Source organism: Chiloscyllium punctatum, chromosome 24 (genome assembly GCF_047496795.1).
Source record: "Chiloscyllium punctatum isolate Juve2018m chromosome 24, sChiPun1.3, whole genome shotgun sequence".
Taxonomy (NCBI): Eukaryota; Metazoa; Chordata; class Chondrichthyes; order Orectolobiformes; family Hemiscylliidae; genus Chiloscyllium; species Chiloscyllium punctatum.
In genome coordinates this window covers 37,484,218-37,510,229 of record NC_092762.1, presented here as the reverse complement: position 1 = coordinate 37,510,229, position 26,012 = coordinate 37,484,218, and the positions used below count along the sequence as shown (strand labels likewise).

Sequence of the window (26,012 nt, the reverse complement as noted above, 5' to 3'; positions counted from 1 at the left end):
TGGGCTGTAAGTCACTGACACAGCATGATGTATTGTTCTTCCAGTTTGGATGTGGCCTTATTTTGACAGCAGGAAGGCCCAGGATGGACGTGTCACAAAGTGGGAAGAGTTGAAATGGCTAGCAACCAGAAGCTGCTGTTGATTGGAACATACAGAACACTAATGATCCACAAACCAGACCCTGAGTCTACACTGTGGTATACTCAAAATTGGGAACAATGGATGCAAAAGGCCAGACTGGGAGGGGTGCAGGTGAATCTCTGCCAAATTTGGCATGATTGTTTGGGACCTTAGATAGACAGGAAGGAGCCAGCATTGCATTTTGTGCAGTTGCAGGCAAAGGTTCCAGATGTTTGGGTGAGGGGGCAAAATAGTATGTGGAACTGACAAAGAACTTAGTCAGTGGGCCCTGCAGAAAGCAGAGGGGAAGGAAATATCTCTTTGGTGATGGAATCTATCTGCAGGTGGCAAACATATGGCAGAGGATGATGGCGGTATTGCTTTGGAGGTGGATGTTGACCAGGGATATCTTTGAGGGGGTAAGGCCAGAAGGAAGAGAAGGGGATTGCAGGGCAGAGATGCAGGAAGTGGGAGATACATTTGAGGGCATTATTAATCACAGGGGACAGGGGTGGTTACAGTCTTGGATGACAAAGATCTGGGTTGTCCTGGGAGTGGAATCCTCATCATGGGAGATACAGTAGAGCCAGAAATTGAAAGTATGGAAGTCACATTTTTGTGAAGTGAGGGGGGAAAAGGGAGAGAGGCTGTGTTGTCAAGGTAGCTGTGGGAGCTGGTGGGGTTTGAAGTTGTTGTGGATAGTAAGTCAACCACAATCATGAGAAAAGCACAAGCCCATGCTAACTCACACCTTATTCCAATGAGGGGGAAAACATGAAAAGTGTATAGTCATTTGTCTCCACCTCCTTTAACATGAGGATTCCAGATACACAGACCAGGTGATGTATCCACCCATCACTCACTCCACCAGTGAGTATGTAGAAACTCATTCACCTCCCTATGGTGAGACCAGCTTTTCCTTGGTAAGAGAACTCTGAATACAATCCCAAGCAGCAGCATTTCAGCTGGGCAGTTTCTGACTTGAAACCATCAACAGTTACAGCAAATGACACCTCAACATTACAGGGGCACTGAGAATCTTTACACTATCATTACAAGCTAACCCTCATTCAAACCCCTGAAAGCTGGTTATTAAACACCAGCTTCTCACACAAGGAGAAAAACTCAAAGAGACCAGGATAACATTATCCATCATCAAACCAACCAGCCGCTTCACACGGGATTATCCCCTACTCGACGAGGGAGGGACAGTCATATTCCTGGGTTATTTCCTCAGGGACAGGTCCCTTTACCTCCCTCCCACTGACTCCCCACAAACAGCCCATCACCATTGCACAAGGAAACACCAACAAGTCCCGGGTTATTTCCTCAGTGCCAGCCTGGGGTGGTCCTCATGCTTCCCTTCCCTCCCCATTCGGGGTGGGCTCCTCTCCGGGAGGAGGCTGGGCTCCTTACCTGGGCTGTCTCTCAGGTTGTAGAAACAGGATTGCCCACTGAGACTCGGGGACTGAAAGCAGCAGCCCTGCTTGATGCACTCAGTGCTGTTGATAGTGGCCAGGCCACACGGCAGCCTCCAGCCCGGCTCCGGAGGACACACAGCAGAGACCAGGAAGGGCCGAGCGGCCCAAAGGTACAGACACCAAACCAACCAATGTCCCATCGCGCTGCCTGAATCTGTGCCCGCCCCTGAACACCAACCCGCTTTATAGCCGCTAATGAGCTCCTGGCCACAGGTTTCTCGTGTTGAAGAGGCTTTAACTGTCACTGATCCTCATTAAGGATTAGGGCGAGATTCCAGCTACAATCACATCTTCACAACTGACGCTGCGTTCCACTGAGCCCAAGATTGTATTTTGTTCCAGAATCGGTTCTGTGGGGATATGGAAGTAGGAAACAAGAGTCAGAGAATTATGACGGTGCAGAGGAGGACATTCGGCCCATCAGCAGTCCTGTTCTCCACTGCTAACCTCCTGCCTCTCCCCACACACTATTTCCATCAAAACAACCCCCAAAGTCCCTCCTGAATGCCTGAACTGAATCTGCCTCCCCCACGTTTCCAGGCAGTGCATTCCCTCCCCTAACTACTGACTGGGTGAAACAGCCTTTTCCCATTTCACCCGACCACATCAATTTCTCTCGTCATCCAGCATTCCCTACACCTACCCGCCATTCCTTTCACCCAACAGGAAAATACTGTCTCTGGACTCTCATTATCTCGTTTTTGAGGGCTTCCCATTTTCCAACCATCCCTTTACCTGCAAACACCTGTCCCAAACAACTTCTGAAAGTTGTAGCCCAATACTGTCAACATTTGCCTTCCTCCAATTTAGAACTTCTACTTTTACATCCTGTCTATCCTTTTCCATCACTATTTTAAAACTAATAGAATTATGGTCACTGGCCCCAAAGTGCTTCCCCACTGACACCTCAGTCACCTGCCCTGCCTTATTTCCCAAGAGCAGGTCAAGTATTGCACCTTCTCTAGTAGGTACATCCACATACTGATTCAGGAAAATGTTCTTGTACACACTGAACAATTCCTCTCCATCTAAACATTTACCACAATGGCAGTCCTAGTCTATGTTTGGAAAGATAAAATCCCCTATCATAACCACCCTTTTATTCTTCCAGATAACTGAAATCTCCTTACAAATTTGTTTCTCAATTTCCCGCTATTAGGGGATGTATAATACAATCCCAATGGGTTATTATTCATTTTGTATTTCTCAGTTCCACCCAAGTAACTTTCCTGGATGTATTGCCAGGAATACATACAGCAGTAATGCTATCCCCTATCAAAAACACCATTCCCCCTCCTCTCTTGTCTCCCTTTCTATCCTTCCTATACCATTTATTTCCAGGAACATTATTCTGCCAGTCCTGTCCATCCATCAGCCATGTTTCTATAATTGCTATGATATCCCAGTCTCATTTTTCTAACCATGTCCTGAGTTCATCTGGCTTCCCTGTTCAACCTCTTGTATTGAAATGAATGCACTTTAATTTGTCAGTCATATGCTGTTCTCTCCTTTGTTCCATCTTGCCCTGACTGTTTGATTCACTCCTTTCCCCAACTGTATCAGTCTTAGATTGATCCCTTTCCTCGCTATTTCCCTGGGTCCCCTCCCAATTCAGGTACAATCTATCCTTCTTGTACAGATCACTTCTATCCCAGAAGAAATTCTAATGATCCCACAATGTTAACCCTTCTACTCCTGCACTGTCTCCTCAGCCACACATTTATCTGCTTTATCCTCCTATTCGTACCCTCACTGGGTTATAGCACCGGGAGTAATCCAGATAATGTGTCCCTCGTGGATGTCATTTTTAAATTCCTGCCTAACTTTCAATATTCTCTCTTCAGAATCACATCCTTTTCTCTTCCTATGTTGTTGGGTCCATTGTGTATAATGGTCTCTCTCTCTCCTTTGAGAACACTCTGCACCCTCTCTGAGATATCCTTGATACTGACACCAGGGAGGCAACATGCCATTCAGATTTTTTACTGCTGTCTGTGCCTCTGACAAGGGAGTCCCCTATCACAATCGATCACTTGGAACTCAATGTACCCCTCATTACATTACAGCCAGTCTTGATACCAGAAACTTGGATGTTCGTGCTACACTCCCCTGAGAGTCTATCACCCCCTACATATTCCAAAACAGCATCCTTATTTGAGGTGGGGATACCCACAGGAGACTTCTGCACCACCTGCCTACCCCTTCTACCTTTCCTGGAGTTACCCCATGCACCTGACTGTATCTGCGGCTTTTCTCCCTTCCTATAACTGCCATCCATCATACCCCCTACTTCCTGTGAATTCCTCATTGCCTCTAACTGTTGCTCCAACCAATCCATGCGATCTGATCGGATTCATAACCAAAGACACTTTCTGCAGACATAATCATCAGTAACATGGAAACTCTATCTAATCTCCCACATCCCACAGGAAGAGCACATCACTCTACTAACGGCATCTTTTCTCCTTCATAATCTACAGATCAACAAAATTGGTCCAAAAAACAGTGCTCCAGGCTAATTTAGTCCTTATGGTTTATATTTTAAAACTTCAATCAAGAGATAGATCTCAAAACATCTCAATAATCAAGAACCCACTTTATTCACTACTGTAGAATTACAGCAAGGTTACATGTTAAAAACTATGCATTTATCTGTTCCTGTGCTGTGAGCTCTCCCACACAGGTTCATCCAAGGTCAGCTGTGAATGTTGCTGTTTTTTTATATTGTTCCTCGATGCACAACGATGTCCAGAGATATTTGAACTCAAACAACAAAGGCAGTAACTGTGGAGATTCACTGCTGTGTCAGTAATCAGTGTTTCTTTCTCTCTCTCCCTCATTGACCATGTGGTCACTGCCTTGTCTTCCTCCTTCTAAAAGTGCTGTTGTTTTGATCTTTTGCACCAGCATTCCGAAACAATGCAACAGTGTATAAAACAGTAATTGCTGCTCCTGGAATTTGAGAAAATCACCTCCAACCCATGAAATACCTCAAAAAATGAGCAGCTCTTACAATTTCAATTTCTCCCCGTCCTCCATCTTGGATTACCCAGAACCCATTCAGAACTGTGTTGGAAAATACCTTTTTATGTTTTTCACACAAAGCGAGGTGGAGGGGACAGGAACCGTGAGGGGCAAATGGTGTAGAGACTCACTGCGAGAGACAAGGGGGTTACTAATTGTAGTGAAAGAGAAATAGGGATGTAAAATGGGTGTAAATTAAGGCATAATAAGGAGCAAATGGGTCCTCCCAGCTGGAAACGAAATAAACAAGATACAGCCTTGAGGGAGAGGGGAGATTGGTGAGAATACATGAGAAATGGATGACAGGTGTCTAATATTGTGGAATTCAGTATTGAGTCCTGGAAACTGTAAACTGTCTCAGCAGAAAATGAGGTGTTGTTCCTTCAGCTTGCATTGTGATTCTTTGCAATGTTACAGTGGTCCCAGCACAAGGATGTTGGGAGGAGAGCAAAGTGTTTTATTTATTCATTCACAGGATGAGGGTATCACTGGCTGGATAGCATTTATTGCCCATCCCTAATTGCCCAGGGGGTAGTTATGATTCAGCCACATTGCTGCGGGTCTGGTGTCACATCTAGGCCAGACCAGGGAAGGATGGCAGTTTCCCTCCTTAAGGGACATTATTGAACTAGATGGAGTTTTCCGACAATTGACAATGGATTCATGGTCATCACGGGACTCTGAATTTTAGATGTATTGACTTCTATTTCCACCATCTGCCGTGGTGGGACTTAAACACAGGTGCCCAGACATTATGTGGGTGACTGGATTAACAGTCAAGTGATAATGCCATTGTAGTGTACCCCCCCCACTCTGTGGAATAGCAAGTGATATGGCACCACCTCCCCCATTGCTTAGCATGATCCTCCCGCTGGTTTTCAGGAGTAGAGGACCTATCCTAGTGGCCCTAAAGCAAGGATAACTTAGGCCATCATATGACTTCCAATATCTCTCATGATAAGAAAGTTAGCATTAAGGTGCTTTACCTGAATGCGCGTAGCATTCATAACAAAGCAGATGAACTAATGGCACAGATCATAGTGAATGATTATGATGTGGTAGGCATCACTGAGACTTGGTTACAGGGGGGTCAGGACTGGCAGTTAAACCTCCAAGGATTTTCAACTTATCGAAAAGACAGGGAGGTCGGCAGAGCGGGTGGGGTTGCCTTGTTAGTTAAGAACAATATTAAATGTATGGCACTGAATGACATACCGTCAGATGATGTGGAGTCTGTGTGGATGGAATTGAGGAACCACAAAGGCAAAAAAACCATAATTGGAGTTGTGTACAGACCTCCTAACAGTGGTCAGGAGCAAGCACGCAACATGTACCAGAAAATAGAGAAGGCATGTCAGAAAGACAAGGTCACGGTGATCATGGGAGACTTCAATATGCAGGTGGACTGCGTAAATAATGTTGCCAGTGGATCCAAAGAAAGGGAATTCATGGAATGCTTACAGGATGACTTTTTGGAACAGCTTGTCATGAAACCCACAAGGGAGCAGGCTATTCTGGACCTCGTGCTTTGCAATGAACCAGACTTTATAAAAGATCTTAAAGTAAGGGAACCCTGAGGAAGCAGCGATCATAATATGGTAGAGTTCAGTCTGCAGTTTGAAAGAGAGAAGGCACAATCGGATGTAATGGTGTTACAGTTTAATAAAGGTAATTATGAGGGCATGAGAGCGGAACTGACAAAAATAGACTGGAAGCAGAGGCTTCCGGGGAAGACAGTAGAGCAAAAGTGGCAGGAGTTTGTGGGTATAATTGAGGACACTGTACAGAGGTTCATCCCCAAGATAAGAAAGATTATCCAGGGAGGGATTAGACAGCCATGGCTGACAAAGGAAGTCAGGAAATGTATTAAAGAAAAAAAGAGATCCTATAAATTGGCCAAGAGCAGTGGGAAATCAGAAGATTGGGAAGGCTACAAAAACAAACAGAGGATAACAAAGAGAGTAATAAGAAAGGAGAGGATCAAATATGAAAGTAGGCTAGCCAGTAATATTAGAAACGATAGTAAAAGTTTCTTTCAGTACATAAGAAACAAACAACAGACAAAAGTAGACATTGGGCCACTTCAAACTGATGCTGGAAGAATAGTGATGGGAGATAAGGAAATAGCAGGAGAACTTAACAAGTACTTTGCGTCAGTTTTCACAGTGGAAGACAGGAGTAATATCCCAACAATTAAAGGGAGTCAGGAGGCTGAGTTGAGTATGGTTGTCATTACAAAAGAGATAGTGCTAGAAAAGCTAAAAAGTCTTAAAATTGATGAATCTCCCGGCCCTGATGGGATTCATCCTAGAGTTCTGAGAGAGGTTGCTGAGGAAATAGCGGAGGCATTGGTTGAGATCTTTCAAGAGTCACTGGAGTCACGGAAAGTCCCGGATGATTGGAAGATCGCGGTTGTAACCCCATTGTTCAAGAAAGGATCAAGACAAAAGATGGAAAATTATAGGACAATTAGCCTAACCTCGGTTGTTGGTAAAATTCTAGAATCCATCACTAAGGATGAGGTTTCTAAATTCTTAGAAGAGCAGAGTCTGATTAGAACAAGTCAACATGGATTTACTAAGGGGAGCTCATGCCTGACAAACCTGTTGGTATTCTTTGAAGAGGTGACAAGTAGGTTAGATCAGGGAAACCCAGTGGATGTGGTCTATCTAGACTTCCAAAAGGCCTTTGATAAGGTGCCACATGGGAGGCTGCTGAGCAAGGGGAGGGCCCATGGTGTTCGAGGTGAGCCACTGGGATGGATTGAGGATTGGCTGTCTGACAGAAGGCAGAGAGTTGGGATAAAAGGTTCTTTTTCAGAATGGCAGCCGGTGACGAGCGGTGTCCCGCAGGGTTCGGTGCTGGGGCCACAGCTATTCGCATTATATATTAATGATTTGGATGAAGGGACTAGGGGCATTCTAGCGAAGTTTGCCAATGATATGAAGATAGGTGGACAGGCAGGTAGTACTGAGGAAGTGGGGAGGCTGCAGAAGCATCTAGACAGTTTGGGAGAGTGGTCCAGGAAATGGCTGATGGAATTCAACGTGAACAAATGCGAGGTCTTGCACTTTGGCAAAAAGAATAAAAGCACAGACTACTTTCTAAACAGTGAGAAAATTCGTAAAGCCAAAGTACAAAGGGATCTGGGAGTGCTAGTCGAGGATTCTCTAAAGGTCAACATGCAGGTCGAGTCTGTGATTAAGACAGCGAATGCGATGTGGTCACTTATCTCAAGAGGGTTGGAATATAAAAACACCATTGTGCTACTGAGACTTTATAAAGCTCTGGTTAGGCCCCATTTGGAGTACTGTGTCCAGTTTTGGTCCCCACACCTCAGGAAGGACATACTGGCACTGGAACGTGTCCAGCGGAGATTCACACGAATGATCCCTGGAATGGTAGGCCTAACATATGAGGAACGGCTGAGGATCCTGGGATTGTATTCATTGGAGTTTAGAAGATTAAGGGGAGACTTAATAGAGACATACAAGATAATACATGGCTTGGAAAGGGTGGATTATAGAGAGGTGACCAATAGCAGCACAGCAGAGGATTTTATGGATCTCCAGGATGACCAACAGTGATCAGATAGATTCTGAGAGGTTTCATGACTTGACTGCCCCCCCTCCTCAGCCATTTGTTTGCCAACATATCCATCCTTCTGACTCGCTGTATTCCTCCACCAATTGGCAAGCAAAATGCCTCATTTGGTAAATAATTGTTGCCCAACCAGCATTCCTGTTCATAACATTATTACATCTAGTCAAGAGATAATTTCAAGAAAAATGGAAACAAAACAAAAATATTGTCCTTTATTCTGTCACAGAGCCGTACAGCATGGAAAGAGATCCCTCGGTTCAGCCAGTGCATGCTGAGCAAAACCCCCAAAATCAACCATTCGCCCTGGCTCATATCACTCCAAACCTTTCCTATTCATGTACTGATCCGAATACCTTGTGAATGTTGTAAATGTATTCACACCCATCATTTCTTCACATTTTCCCACAGTCACAAACAGCAGGGACCAAAACAGCGATTCTCAATTCCTGGAGGAGCAAGGCCAATCGTTGATCATTACCAACTCCAGTATCGTCCTCAGTTCAGTGAGGACAGCAGGCACAGTTCTGAACATTCACAGCAGAATAAAGACTTTTCACATCCTGTCAAGAATGGTGGTAGATAAACAACTGGAGAGGTCTGTCAAAAAACTGCCAGCCCTTAGTTTGAAGGAGCCCAGCACATCCTCAAGGTCACTGTATCCACAGTTATTTGGTGGAGGGTGGGGAAATATTGTAGAGTGTGAACTTGTTCACTCGAGCAGGGAGAATAAAAAAAACAGCTTATTCCTTAAATGGAGAGATATTGTAACACTGGGAGTTTCAGAGGGAGCTTGGTGTCCTGCTACATGCATCACAAGATGTTAGTGAATCACCTCACACTGATCGCACTAAGAGAGGGCAAACTGAATGGGAATCAACATTAAATGGGAATAGAGTGAGAGGGGTAGATGAAGTGAGAGATCTTGGTGTGCAAGTGCACAGGGCCCTAAAGGTAACAGTACAGGTAGATACTGTTGTGAAGGTAGATGGAGTACTCTCCTTCATTGACAAAGGGATCGAATACAAAAGTCAGGATATAATTATGGAACTGTAGAAGACAGTGGTGAGGCCACACCTCAGTGCACTGTGCAGTTCTGGTCACCACATTCCAGGAAAGATCTAATTGCTCCAGGGAGAGGGGAGAAGATTTACAAGAACATTGGCAGCACAGTGACTCACTGGTTAGCACTGCTGCCTCACAGCACTGGAGATCTGGGTTTGATTCCTGCCTCAGGCAACGGTCTGTGTGGAGTTTGCATGTTCTCCCTGTGTTGCATGGATTTTCCTCTCAGTCCAAAGATATGCAGGTTAGGCGAATTAGCCATGTTAAATTGCCAATAGCATTAGGTGCATTAGTCAGAAGGAACAGGGTCTGGGTGAGTTGCTGTTTGGAAGAGCCGTGTGGACTTGTTGGGCCCAAGGCTCTGTTTCCACACTAGGTAATCTAGTAAACATCGCCAGGGCTGTAGAATGGTCATGACGATAGGAAAACAACCCCGACCTCTCCATATCTCCTCAGAATAGAGGAGCTAGGGATATGCCAAGATTGCATACAAAATTTGAGGGATAGAGACGGAGTGGACAGGAGGAGCCTGATTCCCTTGGCAGAGAGAGTTCCAAAACCAGGGATTATAGATTCAAGCTAAGCAGCAGAAAGATTAGAGAAGATATAAGGAAGTACATTTTCTGCAGAGGGTGGTGGTTGGCTGGAGCTCACTGCCCGAGTTACTAGTGGAGGCAGAGACTCAAAGCTATTTTACCAAGTAGCTGCATTTGACTGCACGTACCCTTCTGTGCTGTATTGTTTCTATGGCTCTCAGCAGAGTAATACATTGGAAGATAAGTGGACTGTTACTGTTAGAAAGGGAATAGAATATGGAAAACAGTTGTACAGGCCCCTGGAAAGACTGCATCCAGATTACTCTGCATGATTTTAGTCAACTTATACAATAGAGCACAGGAACAGGCCCTACAGCCCAGCAAGCTGCACGGATTGTGAATTCTGATTTTTACCCACTATTTGCGATTTCTCTCCCTGTTAGTCACATGAACAAGAGTCTATCAAGATAGCCTTAAACATTGGAAGTAGGCATGTTAGCAACACCACCACTGGCAGTTGTGTTCCCCCACACTCCCCACCCTCTATGGGAAATATTTTGCCTGCACCTCACCTAAACTTTCCCTTTATTGAATAAAATGACATAATATTCACTCAAGGGATTCTTGAAGTACAGACATTTGAGGAAAGGTTGGACTAGGCACATCTTCATTCCAGAAAAATTAGAGGCAATTGTAAGACATTAAGATGCTGAGGGGATGTGACAGAGCAGACACTGAAAGGATGTTTCCGATCATGGGAAAAGGGAAGAATGAGGGAATATTAAAACAAGGGGCCTTTTAGTTTGAGGAGATGAGGAACAATGCTTTTTCTCTGGGAGGGTGTAGAGTCTGTGGAGCTATCTTCAGGGAAGGGAGGCGGCATGTTCATTGAATAGGTGTGTGCATGATGTTTTTTTTAGAAACCAATACCAAGGGATACTATCACAACCAGGGAGGAAATGAGTTCAAGCTACAACAGCATCATCTTACCAAAAAGGTTCACTCCTGCTCTGAACATGTGCCTGTGTTAGACGCAAAAAACAAAGCCACAACAAGACAGACACAGGGACTCAGTAAATAGGAAGATGCAGAATAGCATAGAGGAACAAGGGCAGCCTTGGGGTACACATTTACCTCAATTTTCTGTCCAATTCCCATAACCCTCCAACCCACTATCCCAGCATGCACTGCACTCTGGGGTGGTGAAAGAGATTCCTCATCCTTGGGGCCAGCAATCTCTTTTCCTAAGGGACAGCAGGTTATAAAACTAGTCTCATTCTTGGTTGCTTCCTCCTGAGAAAAATCCATCCCACAGCACTGCTTGATATAGGACCAAAAAAAAACAGGCCAGCACAAAGTTGCATCATTATATTGGCTTCATTAACACATTTTCCTAGATTAAGTTACTTAGTGTTGGAACAGGCCCTTTGGCCCAACAAGTCCACACCAACCCTCTAAAGAGCAACCCACACTGACCCCATTCTCCTACACATTTACCCCTTCACCTAGTACTACAGGTGATTTAGCATGGCCAATTCACCCAACCTGCACATTTTTGGATTGTGGAAGGAAACCCATGCAAAACACTGGGAGAATACACAAACTCCACACAGTTGCCAGTGGTGGGATTTGAACCCAGGTGGCAGCAGAAAGGTATTTTCCTACCTTTCAAAAAAAAAAAAAAAAAAACGGTAAAAGAGCCCATAACCAAAATCACAGCCTTACATGTACTGGGCAGAGTTTAGTAATTGCTGAACCAAGTTGAATGAAGCACAAGGGCTGAAACAGGGCATTAACAATGCAGGAATATACACCACTGCAGTCAAGCCCTGTCCCCCCCAAAGATGACAGATCTGGATAAAGCCACAGCAAGTTCAGGTCTCGGTGCCTCCTCATTGGGAGGAGATTTCCTCACACCAACTGGGAAAGGAATTGCTATCCCGAAGGACACAGCTGCATGAAACAAGTGAAGCCACTGCATCAATTATTTGGTGTGTGTGAAAACAGGACAGGCATTAGCCCAAGGATAAACAACAAGCCCAATAGGCCATTCAGCCTTGGACAGCAGACTGGCTCAGTGACCATATGACTCCGTATCCTGTTCCCACTTTCTTCCTCTACCCTTCAGCTTTCAGAGAACCATCTCAATGCAAATTGATGTTTTGGTCTCAACTGCTGAGGAAGAATTCTCTAGTCTCCCAGAGTAGTGCTGAAAGTGTGTTGCTGGAGAAGTGCAGCAGATCAGGCAGCATCCAAGGAGCAGGAGAATCAACATTTTGGGCAGGAGCCCTTCAGGAATGAGGAAGGTCATTCCTGAAGGGCTCATGCCCAAAACATCAATTCTCCTGCTGTGCTTTTCCAAGCAAAAAAATTTCATCTGATCTCCAGTCCTCACTCCCAGAGTATGAGCAATTTTCCCTCATGATCCTAAAATGACCAATTGCACATCCTTTAGGGAGTCACTTCTGATTTCAGACAGTGTACAATAAAACTAGCGGGAGGGAATATGGTAATGTAAAAAACTTGAAACATTCTGAAGGGCACAGTCATTGTCAGTGGCACCAACTGATTTGAATTCATCAAGTGATATGAAAGGAAAGAAGTGACTCTATTGAGTGATCTTAGCATGTACGAGCATTATTACTGAATATCAGCCTCTCTAGGGGATCACCACTGATCAGAACCACAAGCATGTTGCTACAAGAACATGGCAAGGCTGGGAATTCCAGTTGGGGAACTCCAAGCCACTCACCATTTGGTCTGACAACTAATTGCTGTCCCTTCCCTAAATACTGAACCACAATTCAAACTCACTTCCAACAAGACTGCACAGCTTTGTTATAGACACACACCAGGGACTGGTTTCTGTCTGGTTTATTTGTATTCAAGGTCGACAGTTCAATCTCATGACACTGGGGACAGACTGGGCTGGGTTCTTCATTCTGTACACTGCAGCCATCAGCATCAACAGGAACACCAGAAACCCAACAGCTACTCCAATCAGAACAGGAGATCCAGCAGCACCTATGGGGGAAGGAGGAAGGGAGTTCAGACATTGGAAAAGATGCTCAGTGAACTAAACAAGGAACATCACTTACCATTCGCATTAAGCAGCTGCTTAGACTGGCTGTTCTCAACTTCCAGGAGAGCAACTGGACCAGGAGCACTTACCAAGGTCCCTTCATGGAGGAGAGCACTCCTGCGTGTCCCTGTTGGAGGGGGACAGGAGATGGTTAGAATCCATGTTGACACTACAGCCAGGATGCTGTATCCTTGGTAATTGGATATAGGGGATGTTCAGATCAGGATGGAGGGGTGGGTCTCAGCTTAATAAAGAGAGCATCAAGGAACTCACTTGGACCACACCTGGTTGTGCAGTCATCCTGAGCAGAGGGAGAGCAAACCTCAGCACTGCAGTGCAAGTAAACCTAGAAAGGAAGGAGGGATGTTATGGGAGCTTGCTGGAGATCAATAGCACAGGTTATAGTACAGAGACCCCACAAGAGGAGTTCATGAGCTTGGCCTCATTCCTTCCATTTGGTTACCTGTCCAGAGAGGGGCTGCTCAGACACTCCATCCAAGAAAACAAACGTCTTCACTTCAAACCGCTTGTGATGGGTTGGGAACTGCAGGCCAGAAGAGAGACCGACTGGGTGTAGGAGGGTCAGATAGTCATCACCTTCATAGGGACACCTGAAACACAAGATGGTCAGGTGACCAAGAGCTCCAAACCAAACCACAAATAGACTGCAAATAAAATCAGGTAGCAAGTGGGAGTTGCAGTTGCCAGGAAGGAGGGTGCCAAGAGGGGGCAAACATATCAAAAGACCATCTTGCTCCAGGATGTAATGGAGCTGGTCTAATGGACTTTGTTGTAGACACTTGTAGAAAGTTTCAGACAATCCAACCATAATGCAAAAGCTAAAATGGACAGGCCAGTTATCTGTCAGTTCATTCTGTCAGAAAGTTAGTGTCCTTAATTGCAATCCACATCACTACTGGGATCAGTCATTGGAGGAAACATCAAACAGCACAGATGAAGGGTGGCCTGTGATTGTGGAGAGAGATTTCTAAAAACTATTTGACAAGGTATCAGTGACAGCAGGCAGTTTGTTGTGTAGGGACAACATTAACCAAGATAAATGTTTGGTCAGCTGACCATCAGGTTGAAACAGCAGGGCCTTCAGTCAGTGGAGGGAAGATGGATTTGATCTGAGAATCATAGGAGACTTCACAAAGTGGATGCTGAAGAGATGTTGCTTGAGTGTCCCTAAAATAAAGGGAGGAACGAGGAGTATTCTTTTGAAGGTAGGGCAGGAGGTTTAGTTGTCAGTCAATCAATCTTCATCCCCTTCCAAAGAGGAAAGGCCTTGACAAAATTAAAGGCACATTCTTAATGAAGGCCAAGTCCAAGATCATGAAGTTTGATCAAATACCAAGTGGAATTCACAAATGGACCATGATGAAAAGAAAAAGCACAAGTATTGCCAGTATATACATACAATGTTATACACACTTTACTGTGACACTATACTGTAAGAATGGAGTCTTCACTCCATACTCTGGAAAGGCTGGACGTGGTACTTTCAGATCCTTACCCATCCACCAGGAGACTCCACTGCACCTCATGGTCAGGGGCTGGCACAGGAGTTGCCCAGCAGTCACGCAGTCTCAGGACTATCATTGGGTCAGTGCGATCCTTCACACGAACCTCAACAAACACCGACTCCTGAAGGATTCTCTGAATGGGGTAGTCACTGTCCCTGTACCACCAGCTGTAGCTGCCATCTAACAGACAAAAATAAAAGGAGAACAAACCAAAACACAGTCACTCCCCTGAAGGGATACAATTCCCAGTGCTCCTATTACCAGGGCAGCACTACCTGTTGCTATTCGCAGCACCAACCTCAGGATCCCATCTTCAGAAGCAGCTAGTGGTGGAGGGAGGGTGTAAACCGAGACATTGATTTGTAAGCCTGCCTCATGCTCCCCCTTGTACTTGCACTGGATGTGCAGCCTGTCGAGAAACAGAAATAGGTGGAGGAGTTTCTGTCAGTAACACTTCCCTTTCCATACCAACAAATCCCACTGCCCACTCACCTGAAGGTGCTGTCCCGGGTTATTGAGCCCAGTGGCCCCCTCTGAATCATCCTCTTCCCCAAGACATCTGTTTCATACACAAAGCTCCCATTCTCCTCCTGCAAGGGAAGACACTGTTTAATAGGGAGCTGGCCCATTCAGAGGGACAGAATGCTGGAGCCTCCAATACTCACCCGCTGGGTCAAGCCACAAGAGGTAATTGGGAAGTGGAAGGCTACAAGTTCTGCTGTGACGAGCTTAGGCCTGCACTCAGCTTCATGTCCATCTTTCACATACAGAGATGACAGGTTGAGGGCAGGACGGGTCAGGTTCCTGGTGATTGCTACAACGAACTGGCCATCTGCTGTGCACACTGCAGAGAGAATGGGAATGTTCAGTTTCCCCATTGTGGATGTGACCTCCAAATCATTGGCAGAGGGATGAAGCCTCAAAACCCCAAAATCATTCATAAAGCTATACAGTTCCACTACTTGGTGTCAGGTTTTTATCTGTAGGTGGTCAACAATTAAGGCAGATCATCTGATGTTTGAAAGTGAATACAATATCCTACAAGATACTCTAGAAGCCATGTGATTACCCAATAAAGTGGGCAGGCTGGTGGGGGCATTCTGTCAACGAATATTAAGTGCTTCTATTAACACAGTAATGGATCTTAAGGAGTGTATTAAAAGCTCCCAAAACAATAGAATGGTATGGGAATTCCAAACTTGAAAGTCAAAGTAAAGCAGACATGTTCAAAATAAAAGTTACTGTGGAGGGGGTAAATGAAAAGGCAGGTGTTGGAATGTCAGTTATATGGGCACAAGGTCCAGACATTACACTGTCCTGTGCATTAGCATAGGATACACCTATTCACAACAGTCATCCAAACCACCAGCCTTTCCCATCACCCTCTGCTCCCAAAAAAAGGGTGTGGGGGAATAGAGTCAATAAAACGTAGAGCTTGGATGACAGATCAGGCAGTTTTGAAGGAGCAGGGAAGTTAATAATTTGAGTGAGGACCCTTCTGCAGGGCTAGGAATGGAAAGGAAGCTTAAACAGAGGGTGGGATTGTGATTGGTCAGTGGAAAGGGTGCACTGGATTGGTGAACAAACAAAGAAAGTTTATAGCCCAGCAACAGGCCCTTTGACCCTCCAAGACTGAGCCAATCCAAATCCACTGTCTAAACCCATCACCCAATTCCTAGGCATTGAGATCCCTCTGCTCCCCAACTACTCATGCATCTATCCAGACACACCTTCAATGAATCTCCGGTGCCTGCCCCTACCACCTCTGCTGGCAACATGTTCCAGGCACCAACCACCTCTGTAAAAGTACTTGCTGTGTACATCCCCAGGACACTTTAAGTAGGGAAAAAAAGCCCCTCATTATTGAATCCTCACCAGGGGAACAACCTCTATCAACCCTGTCAATACTGGTTGTGATTTTGAAGACCTCAAGTCTCTCCCCCACCCCCCATTTTATTCCTAAAAAGAAAAGTGAAGACATTCTAACCTACTCAAGCCATCTTCCATACCAGGAAAGAACCTCAAACCTTCTCTGTACCCTCTCCAAAGCATCCACATCTTTTTGATAATGTTGTGACCAAAACTGTACAAACTGGTTTGCCTGCATTTAGAATAGTGTCCTGTACAATTTTAACATGACCTGCCAGCTCTCATACTCCATACCCCATCTGATGAAGGCAACCATAGCATATGCCTTCTTGATCACTATCCACCTGTGCCACCTTCAGGGTACAATGGACCTGAACTCCCAGATCTCTGCTCAACTTTTCCCCAAGCCTCTGCAGTTCACATGATAGTTTGCTCTAGAATTAGACTTTCCAAAATGCATCACCTCATTTGTCTTGCCACTTCTCCACCCAACATTCTCCTGTATTTTGACAGTCCCCTATGCTTTCTGCTACTCCACCAATCTTACCGTCATCTACCTACTGATCAGACCAACAATCCAGTTCAACCTGGAAAAAAAAAAAAAAGAGGTGATGCATATTGGAAGGTAGAATTTGAAAGCTGAGTACAGGATTAAGCATAGCATTCTTGGCAGTGTGGAGGAACAGAGGGATCTTGGTGTGCATAGATCCCTTTAAATGGCCACCCAAGTGGACAGGGTTGTTCAGAAAGCATATAATGTTTTGGCTTTCATTAACAGGGGGAAAAGCGAGTTTAAGAGTCATGAGATCTTCTTGCAGCTCTATAAACCTTTGGTTAGACCGCACTTGGAATACTGCGTCCAGTTCTGGTCACCCTATTATATGATGTGGATGCTTTGGAGAGGGTTCAGAGGAGGTTTACTAGGATGCTGCCTGGACTGGAGGGCTTATCTTAAGACAGGTTGACTGAGCTCAGACTTTTTTCATTGGAGAAAAGGAGAAGAGGGGACCTAATGGAGGTGTCCAAGATAATGTGAGGCATAGACAGAGTCGATAGCCAGAGACTATTTCCCAGGGCAGAAATGACCAACATGAGGGGTCAGTTTTAAGCGGGTCGGAGGAAAGTATAGAGGGGGATGTCAGAGGCAGGTTCTTTACACAGAATTGAGAGCAGGGAATGTGTTGCCAGCAGTTGTGGCAGCGAGATCATGAGGGACATTTAAGAGACTCCTGGACATGCATATGGTCACAGAAATTGGAGGGTGCATACATGAGGATCAGTGGTCAGCATAACATCATGGGCTGAAGGGCCTGTTCTATCAGATCATTTATGTATATTACAAACAACAGCCCCAGCGTGGATCCCTGTGGAACACCACTGGTCACCTTTCACCATTGAGACACTCCCTTCTATTACTGTCTCCTGTCGTTCAACCAGTTCTTTATCCACCTAGCTAGAACACCCGGCACATCATGTGACTTCACTTTCTCCATTAGTTTATCATAGGGAACCTTATCAAAAGGCCTTACTAAAGTCCATGTATATGACATCTACAGCCCTTCCTTCATCTATCAACTTGGTCACTTCCACTTGGTGAGGAAGTGGATGGACAAGTTGGGTCCAGGCAAGGTGATAGGGAGGGGAAAGGCTGGATATAGGATAGAGGGCAGACTTGGATACTGGTGACTCCACATTAAGGCCACTGGGCTCTAAGTTCCGGAGGGGAAAAAAATGGAGGTGTTGTTCTTCCAGTTTGTGTGGGGCTTTATTTTGAAGGTGGTGGCGGTGCAGGATAGACATGTCATCAAGAGTGGGAAGAGTGAAATAGCTGGTAACCAAAAGGTCAGGGTTAAATGGAGCATCCAGAGCTCAGATGCTGTGAGAGAGATAGTCCAAGTCTGTGCTTTGTAGCCTCCTTGACAGTGATATCAGGAGCAATGGATGCAGTAGACCAGGTTGGAGGAGGTGCAGGTGAATCTCTGCTGCATTTGCAATGATTGTTTGTGGCATTGGACAGAAGGGAGGGGAGACGTAGCAGCAGACATTGCACTTGCTGAGGTGTCAGGAGCGAGAGAGCGAGAGAGCGAGAGAGCGAGAGAGCGAGAGAGCGAGAGAGCGAGAGAGCGAGAGAGCGAGAGAGCGAGAGAGCGAGAGAGCGAGAGAGCGAGAGAGCGAGAGAGCGAGAGAGCGAGAGAGCGAGAGAGCGAGAGAGCGAGAGAGCGAGAGAGCGAGAGAGCGAGAGAGCGAGAGAGCGAGAGAGCGAGAGAGCGAGAGAGCGAGAGAGCGAGAGAGCGAGAGAGCGAGAGAGCGAGAGAGCGAGAGAGCGAGAGAGCGAGAGAGCGAGAGAGCGAGAGAGCGAGAGAGCGAGAGAGCGAGAGAGCGAGAGAGCGAGAGAGCGAGAGAGCGAGAGAGCGAGAGAGCGAGAGAGCGAGAGAGCGAGAGAGCGAGAGAGCGAGAGAGCGAGAGAGCGAGAGAGCGAGAGAGCGAGAGAGCGAGAGAGCGAGAGAGCGAGAGAGCGAGAGAGCGAGAGAGCGAGAGAGCGAGAGAGCGAGAGAGCGAGAGAGCGAGAGAGCGAGAGAGCGAGAGAGCGAGAGAGCGAGAGAGCGAGAGAGCGAGAGAGCGAGAGAGCGAGAGAGCGAGAGAGCGAGAGAGCGAGAGAGCGAGAGAGCGAGAGAGCGAGAGAGCGAGAGAGCGAGAGAGCGAGAGAGCGAGAGAGCGAGAGAGCGAGAGAGCGAGAGAGCGAGAGAGCGAGAGAGCGAGAGAGCGAGAGAGCGAGAGAGCGAGAGAGCGAGAGAGCGAGAGAGCGAGAGAGCGAGAGAGCGAGAGAGCGAGAGAGCGAGAGAGCGAGAGAGCGAGAGAGCGAGAGAGCGAGAGAGCGAGAGAGCGAGAGAGCGAGAGAGCGAGAGAGCGAGAGAGCGAGAGAGCGAGAGAGCGAGAGAGCGAGAGAGCGAGAGAGCGAGAGAGCGAGAGAGCGAGAGAGCGAGAGAGCGAGAGAGCGAGAGAGCGAGAGAGCGGTTCTGACTGGGGGTGGCAAAACAAAAAAGGTAAAGAACGAGATGTTGGATTTTCAGGTTGGTGGGGTGGTACATAAGGAGCAGGGTTGTTGGGGAGGAAGGGGTTTGAGGGCAGAGGTGTGGGAAATGGAGGAGATGTGAAGGGACATTAAAAGTCACAGGAAGGGGGAAATTACAGTCTGAAGCAGAGGACACCTGGGATAGAATCCCAGAAACTGGGAGCAGATGTGACAGAATCTGAAAATGGGAGAATGAGCTCACTTTTTTGCAGCAGAGGTGGTGAGGGAGGTGTAGTCGAGATGGCTATGTGACCCAGTAGATTTGAAATGAATGTCAGTAATATATTGACTGCCAGAGGTCCAGGAAGAGGATGGACGTGTCTGAGATGGTCCAGGTAAACTTTAGATCAGGGTGGATAGTGTAGGTGAAGTGGATGAACTGTTCAAGCTCCATCTGGGGGCATTGACTGACTGCATTAGCACAGCCCTATGTAGCAGAAGAGATGAGGGATGGTGCCCATATAGCTGTGGAAGAGGGACTGTTTCACACGTGAAGAGGCAGGCATAGCTCAGACCCACCTGCACCCATGGCCACCCTAATTGTTTGCAGGAAGGGGGAGGAGTCAAAGTTGAGGGGGAGGACCAGATCCCCCGAGTGAGTGAGGGGGGACTGGTTGGTCAGTGGGAGGGAAAGAAACTGGGGGCTTTTAGGCTCTCTATATGCCTGTATCTCCCTGAGGAGAGAGAGTGTCCATGGGGGGGTAGATGAGGTGCTGTGACCAGGAATTGATAGCCTCGGTGAGGCACTGGAAACAGTCCAACTGTGCCACTATTTCACAACATGTCAACAAAAAAAAAACTACAGAACCTAAACTCAGGAGCCTGACTGTTGGGGGGGGGGGGGGGTGGGGGGGGAGAAGGGGCGCAGGGAAAGAAGTGGAAGGACAGAGCAAGTTGGAGAGAATCCTGAGGGACAGGATTTACATTTACTGGGAAAGGCAAGGACTGGCTTTATGGGGGAAATCATGTCTCATTGATTTGATTGAGGTGTAGTAGTAACAAGAGGATTGATGAAGGCAGAGCAGTGGACATGATCTATAGAGAGTTCAGTGAGGGGTTTGATAAGGTTCCTCATGGTAGGCCAGTCAGCAAGGTTAGATCACGTGGAATACAAGGAGAGCTAGCAATTTGGATACAGAACTGGCTTGAAGGTCGAAGACAGGGTGGTGGAGGAGGAGGATTGCCTTTCAGGCTGGAGGCCTATGACCAGGGGTGTGCCACAAGGATCAGGGCTGGGTCTATTGCTTTTCATCACTTATATAAACTATAAGGATCAGACCATAGGAGGTACAGTTACTAGGTTGGCAAATGACATCAAAATGGGAAGTGTCATGGACAGTAAAGGTTACCTCAATACAACAGGGGCTTGATCAGATGAGCCAGTGGGCTGAGTGGCAGATGGAGTGGAATCGATATGGAGGTGCTGCATTTTGCAAAGGCAAGTCAGGGCAGGACATATGCACTTACTGGGGAGTTTTGCTAAAACAAAACCCTGGGGAGTGCTGGTTCATCTTTCCTTGAAAGGAGGAGAGTCACAGGTAGACAGGATGAAGGCAGCATTTATTGTTCAGAGAGAAGAGTCTAGGAGTTTGAGGTCATGTTGAAGCTGTACAGGACATTGGTTAGGCCACTGTAGGCCTGTGTGCACAATTCTGGTCTCCCTCTTTTAGGAAGGATATTGTGAAACTTGAAAGGGTTCAGAAAAGATTTACAAAGATGGTGCCAGGATCGGAGGATTTGAATTATAGGGGGGAGGCTGAAATAGCTGGGGCTGTTTTCCCAAGTCAGAGGCTGAGGGGGTGACCTTGAAGGTTTGTAAAATCTGAGGGATATCTGAGATAAACAGACAAGGTCTTTTCCCTGGGTTGGGTGGGAATCTAGGATCTCGAAGGTAGTTTTAGGGAGAGAAGGGAAAGATTTAAAAAGGCACCTAAGGGGCAACTTTCTCGTGCAAAGGATGGTGAATGTGCACAACAAGCTGTCAGAGGAAGTAGTGGAGGTGGGTACAATTACAACATTTAAAAGGCATCTGAGTGGGGATATGAATAGGAAGGGTTGAGTATATGAGCCAAGGGCTGGCAAATGGGACGAGAATAGCTTTGAATATCTGGTCAGCATGGAGGAGGTGGACCAAAGGATCTGTTTGTTTACTTTATGACAGAGGAAGTGGAGAGCATGGGTTGTGTCCTGAATGTGGGTGGGAAGTTCCTGGACAAGTGGGAAGAGGACAGAGTCCAGATAAGAGTAGAGACGTTTGTTCAGGGAGAGGTGGACACCACAGGGAGTGGAGTGCATTATTCCCCCCCCCCCCCCCCCCCCCCCAACTCTTGATTTAATCCCTGCCCTCCCCTTCACTGTTTGATCACAGCATTGCCCTTTGATGCTTATCACTGGCCACAGGTGTTTTTCTTCCTGGTGGTGGAAATTTGAATAAAGATTCTTGCACCTAGGTCTTTCTCTCACCAGCACACCCACGTGCTGGAGAAAAACAAGTACTACCGCAGTTAGGCAGTAGGGTGGGGTTTGTTTTTAAAAAAAAAGAGAAGAGAGAATTCAGTGGAACAGGAGCAGGCAGAGATAGTGGGTTGAGGTAAAAACAATGACTGCAGATGCTGGAAACCAGATTCTGGATTAGTGGTGCTGGAAGAGCACAGCAGTTCAGGCAGCATGCAAGGAACTTCAAAATTGACATTTCGGGCAACAGCCCAGCTTTTGCCCAAAACGGCGATTTTGAAGCTCCTTGGATGCTGCCTGAACTGCTGTGCTCTTCCAGCACCACTAATCCAGAAATAGTGGGTTGGCCAGGGCAGTCAGGTTTATGGATTTTTGGGTAGGAGATAGCCCCCTCACCCAACACTGCCCATTTCTGTCAGGGTGAAGACAGTGGATGAGAGATCACCCGATGTTGATGGTCTGGGAAATGGCAGCTTGGTGATCAAACGTGGAGTCATGTTCAAGAGAACATTAGGTGGTGTCAGAGTTGGTACCTAGCCTCAGCTGTGTACCAGTCAGTACACCCCACTAAGAATACACCTTCCTTGACAGGTTTGATAGAGAGGTTGGGGTTGGAGCTGGAGCAAAGGGCTGCATGCTTGGGTAGTGAGATTGGAGTGGGAGAGAGGTGCAGAGATTCAGGCAATTGATGTCACATCAGCTAGAGACTAGGAGGTGGAGGGAGGGTAGTGTTTGGAGAAGTGATTGACAGAGGGTCTGTGATGGTCACATTCAAAGCATAGCATTGGTTGAATACATAGATCCTTCTGATGAACAGACATCCTTAGCCAGAGGAGATGCAGTATTAATCTTGGGGGAAAAAGGGATAGTTACAGTCTTGGAAGGACATCTGGGATGTCCTGAAGTGGAAAGCTTACTCCTGGGAACACAGAATTAGAGAAATTGAAAGAATAGGAATCACCTTTTTGTAGGAATGGTGGGGGGTGGGGGGTAAAGAAAGCAGTGGTTTAAGAGAGATGGTATAGTCAATGAGGGTGGAATACAAAAAAAAGGGGTGTGTAGTCATTTATCTCCACCTCCTTTAACATGAGGATACCAGATACACAGACCAGGTGATTGATCCACCCCAAGCACTCACTCCACCAGTGAGTATGTAGAAACTGTCAATCACCTCCCTATGGTGACACCAGCTTTGCCTTGGTAAGAGAACTCAGAACACAGTCCCAAGCAGCAGCATTTCAGCTGGGCAGTTTCTAATTTGAAACCATTAAGTTAGAGCAAATGACAGACCTCAACATTACAGGGGCACTGAGAAACATTGCAATGTCATACCAAGTTAATCCTCTATTCAAACGCCTGCTGCAGCTGTTTAATAACCAGCTCTTTCTTAGACAAAGAGAAACTCAGTGAGACCAGGATAACATTATCCATCATCAAACCAACCAGCCGCTTCACTCGGGATTATCCCCCACTCGACGAGGGAGGGACAGAGTCATGTTCCTGGGTTATTTCCTCAGGGACAGGTCCCTTTACCTCCCTCCCACTGAATCCCCACAAACAGCCCGTCACCATTGCACAAGGAAACACCAACAAGTCCCGGGTTATTTCCTCAGTGCCAGCCTGGGGTGGTCCTCATGCTTCCCTTCCCTCCCCATTCGGGGTGGGCTCCTCTCCGGGAGGAGGCTGGGCTCCTTACCTGGGCTGTCTCTCAGGTTGTAGAAACAGGATTGCCCACTGAGACTCGCGGACTGAAAGCAGCAGCCCTGCTTGATGCACTCAGTGCTGTTGATAGTGGCCAGGCCACACGGCAGGCTCCAGCCCGGCTCCGGAGGACACACAGCAGAGACCAGGAAGGGCCGAGCGGCCCAAAGGTACAGACACCAAACCAACCAATGTCCCATCGCGCTGCCTGAATCTGTGCCCGCCCCTGAGCACCAACCCGCTTTATAGCCGCTAATGAGCTCCTGGCCACAGGTTTCTCGTGTTGAAGAGGCTTTAACTGTCACTGATCCTCATTAAGGATTAGGGCGAGATTCCAGCTACAATCACATCTTCACAACTGACGCTGCGTTCCACTGAGCCCAAGATTGTATTTTGTTCCAGAATCGGTTCTGTGGGGAAATGGAAGTAGGAAACAAGAGTCAGAGAATTATGACGGTGCAGAGGAGGACATTCGGCCCATCAGCAGTCCTGTTCTCCACTGCTAACCTGCTGCCTCTCCCCACGCACTAATTCCATCAAAATAACCCCCAAAGTCCCTCCTGAATGCCTGAACTGAATCTGCCTCCCCCACGTTTCCAGGCAGTGCATTCTCTCCCCTAACTACTGATTGGGTGAAAAAGCCTTTTCACATTTCACCCGACCACATCAATTTCTCTCGTCATCCAGCATTCCCTACACCTACCCGCCATTCCTTTCACCCAACAGGAAAATACTGCCTCTGGACTCTCATTATCTCATTTTTGAAGGCTTCCCATTTTCCAACCACCCTTTACCTGCAAACACCTGTACCACTCAACTTCTGAAAGTTGTAGCCCAATACTGTTAATATTTGCCTTCCTCCAATTTAGAACTTCAACTTTTACATCCAGTCTATCCTTTTCCATCGCTATTTTAATACTAATAGAATTATGGTCGCTGGCCCCAAAGTGCTCCCACACTGACACCTCAGTCACCTGCCCAGCCTTATTTCCCAGGAGTAGGTCAAGTATTGCACCTTCTCTAGTAGGTACATACACATACTGAATCAGGAAAATGTTCATGTTCACACTGAACAAATTCCTCTCCATCTAAACCCTTAACACAATGGCAGTTCTAGTCTATGTTTGGAAAGATAAAATCCCCTACCATAACCACCCTTTTATTCCTACAGATAACTGAACTCTCCTTACAAATTTGTTTCTCAATTTCCTGCTATTAGGGGATGGGTTTTTATTCATTTTGTATTTCTCAGTTCAACCCAAGTAATTTCCCTCGATGTATTGCCAGGAATACATACAGCAGTAATGCTATCCTCTATCAAAAACACCATTCCCCCACCTCTCTTGTCTCCCTTTCTATCCTTCCTGTATCATTTGTATCCAGGAACATTAATCTGCCAGTCCTGTCCATCCATAAGCCATGTTTCTATAATTGCTATGATATCCCAGTCTCATGTTTGTAAACATGTCCTGAGTTCACCTGCCTTCCCTGTTCAGCCTCTTGTATTGAAATGAATGCAGTTTAATTTGTCAGTCCTATATGCTGTTCTCTGCTTTGTTCCATCTTGCCCTGACTGACGCACTCCTTTCCCCAACAGTATCAGTCTTAGATTGATCCCTTTCCTCACTATTTCCCTGGGTCCCACCTTACTAGTTTAAAAACTCCCTGCCAGTATATTAGTCCCCTCCCAATTCAGGTGCAATCCATCCTTCTTGTACAGATCACTTCTATCCCAGAAGAAATTCTAATGATCCCACAATGTTAACCCTTCTACTCCTGCACCATCTCCTCAGCCACACATTTATCTGTTTTATCATCCTATTCCTACCCTCACTGGGTTGTAGCACCAGGAGTAATCCAGATAATGCATCCCTCGAGGACGTCCTTTTTAAATTCCTGCCTAACTTTCGATATTCTCTCTTCAGAATCACATCCTTTTCTCTTCCTATGTCGTTGGGTCCATTGTGTATAAAGGTCCCTCTCTCCTTTGAGAACACTCTGCACCCTCTCTGAGATATCCTTGATACTGATACCAGGGAGGCAACATGCCATTCAGATTTTTCACTGCTGTCTGTGCCTCTGACAAGGGAGTCCCCTATCACAATCGATCACTTGGAACTCAATGTACCCCTCATTATATTACAGCCAGTCTTGATACCAGAAACTTGGATGTTCGTGCTACACTCCCCTGAGAGTCTATCACCCCCTACATTTTCCAAAACAGCATCCTTATTTGAGGTGGGGATACCCACAGGAGACTTCTGCACCACCTGCCTACCCCTTCTACCTTTCCTGGAGTTACCCCATGCACCTGTCTGTATCTGCGGCTTTTCTCCCTTCCTATAACTGCCATCCATCCTAACCCCTAATTCTTGTAAATTCCGCATTGCCTCTAACTGTTGCTCCAACCAATCCATGCAATCCGATAGGATTCACAACCAAAGACACTTGCTGCAGACATAATCATCAGTAACATGGAAA

At 46.5% G+C, this 26,012-nt stretch overlaps 2 protein-coding genes across 2 annotated transcripts in view; both read right to left on the bottom strand.

Annotated features, from left to right (window-relative positions):
- Nucleotides 1-1,862: 1,862 nt before the first annotated feature.
- LOC140494861 (zona pellucida sperm-binding protein 4-like) lies at nt 1,863-23,731 on the bottom strand. Its single transcript, XM_072594534.1, has 9 exons — nt 23,527-23,731; nt 15,100-15,278; nt 14,927-15,024; nt 14,710-14,843; nt 14,425-14,614; nt 13,372-13,519; nt 13,182-13,254; nt 12,925-13,035; nt 1,863-1,951 (listed from the first exon to the last, which is right to left on the bottom strand). The coding sequence occupies exons 1-9, from the start codon at nt 23,729-23,731 to the stop codon at nt 1,863-1,865; spliced, it is 1,227 nt and encodes a 408-aa protein (XP_072450635.1).
- A 121-nt stretch (nt 23,732-23,852) lies between these two features.
- LOC140494383 (zona pellucida sperm-binding protein 4-like) overlaps nt 23,853-26,012 on the bottom strand; it is a 38,410-nt gene continuing 36,250 nt past the window's right edge. Inside the window, exon 9 of the mRNA XM_072593576.1 lies at nt 23,853-23,941. Coding sequence (XP_072449677.1) covers nt 23,853-23,941 — 89 coding nt within the window. The remainder of the gene's footprint in view (nt 23,942-26,012) is intronic.

Bases quoted from the DNA above. Each gene is read 5' to 3' on its own strand.
- LOC140494861 (XM_072594534.1), bottom strand. From the start codon at position 23,731: ATGGGACATTGGTTGGTTTGGTGTCTGTACCTTTGGGCCGCTCGGCCC. The intron at 15,025-15,099 runs GTGAGTATTGGA...CTTCCCTTGCAG, and splicing joins CTTGTGGCTTGACCCAGCGG to GAGGAGAATGGGAGCTTTGT. The intron at 13,255-13,371 runs GTAACCAAATGG...CTTCCTTTCTAG, and splicing joins AGCAGCCCCTCTCTGGACAG to GTTTACTTGCACTGCAGTGC.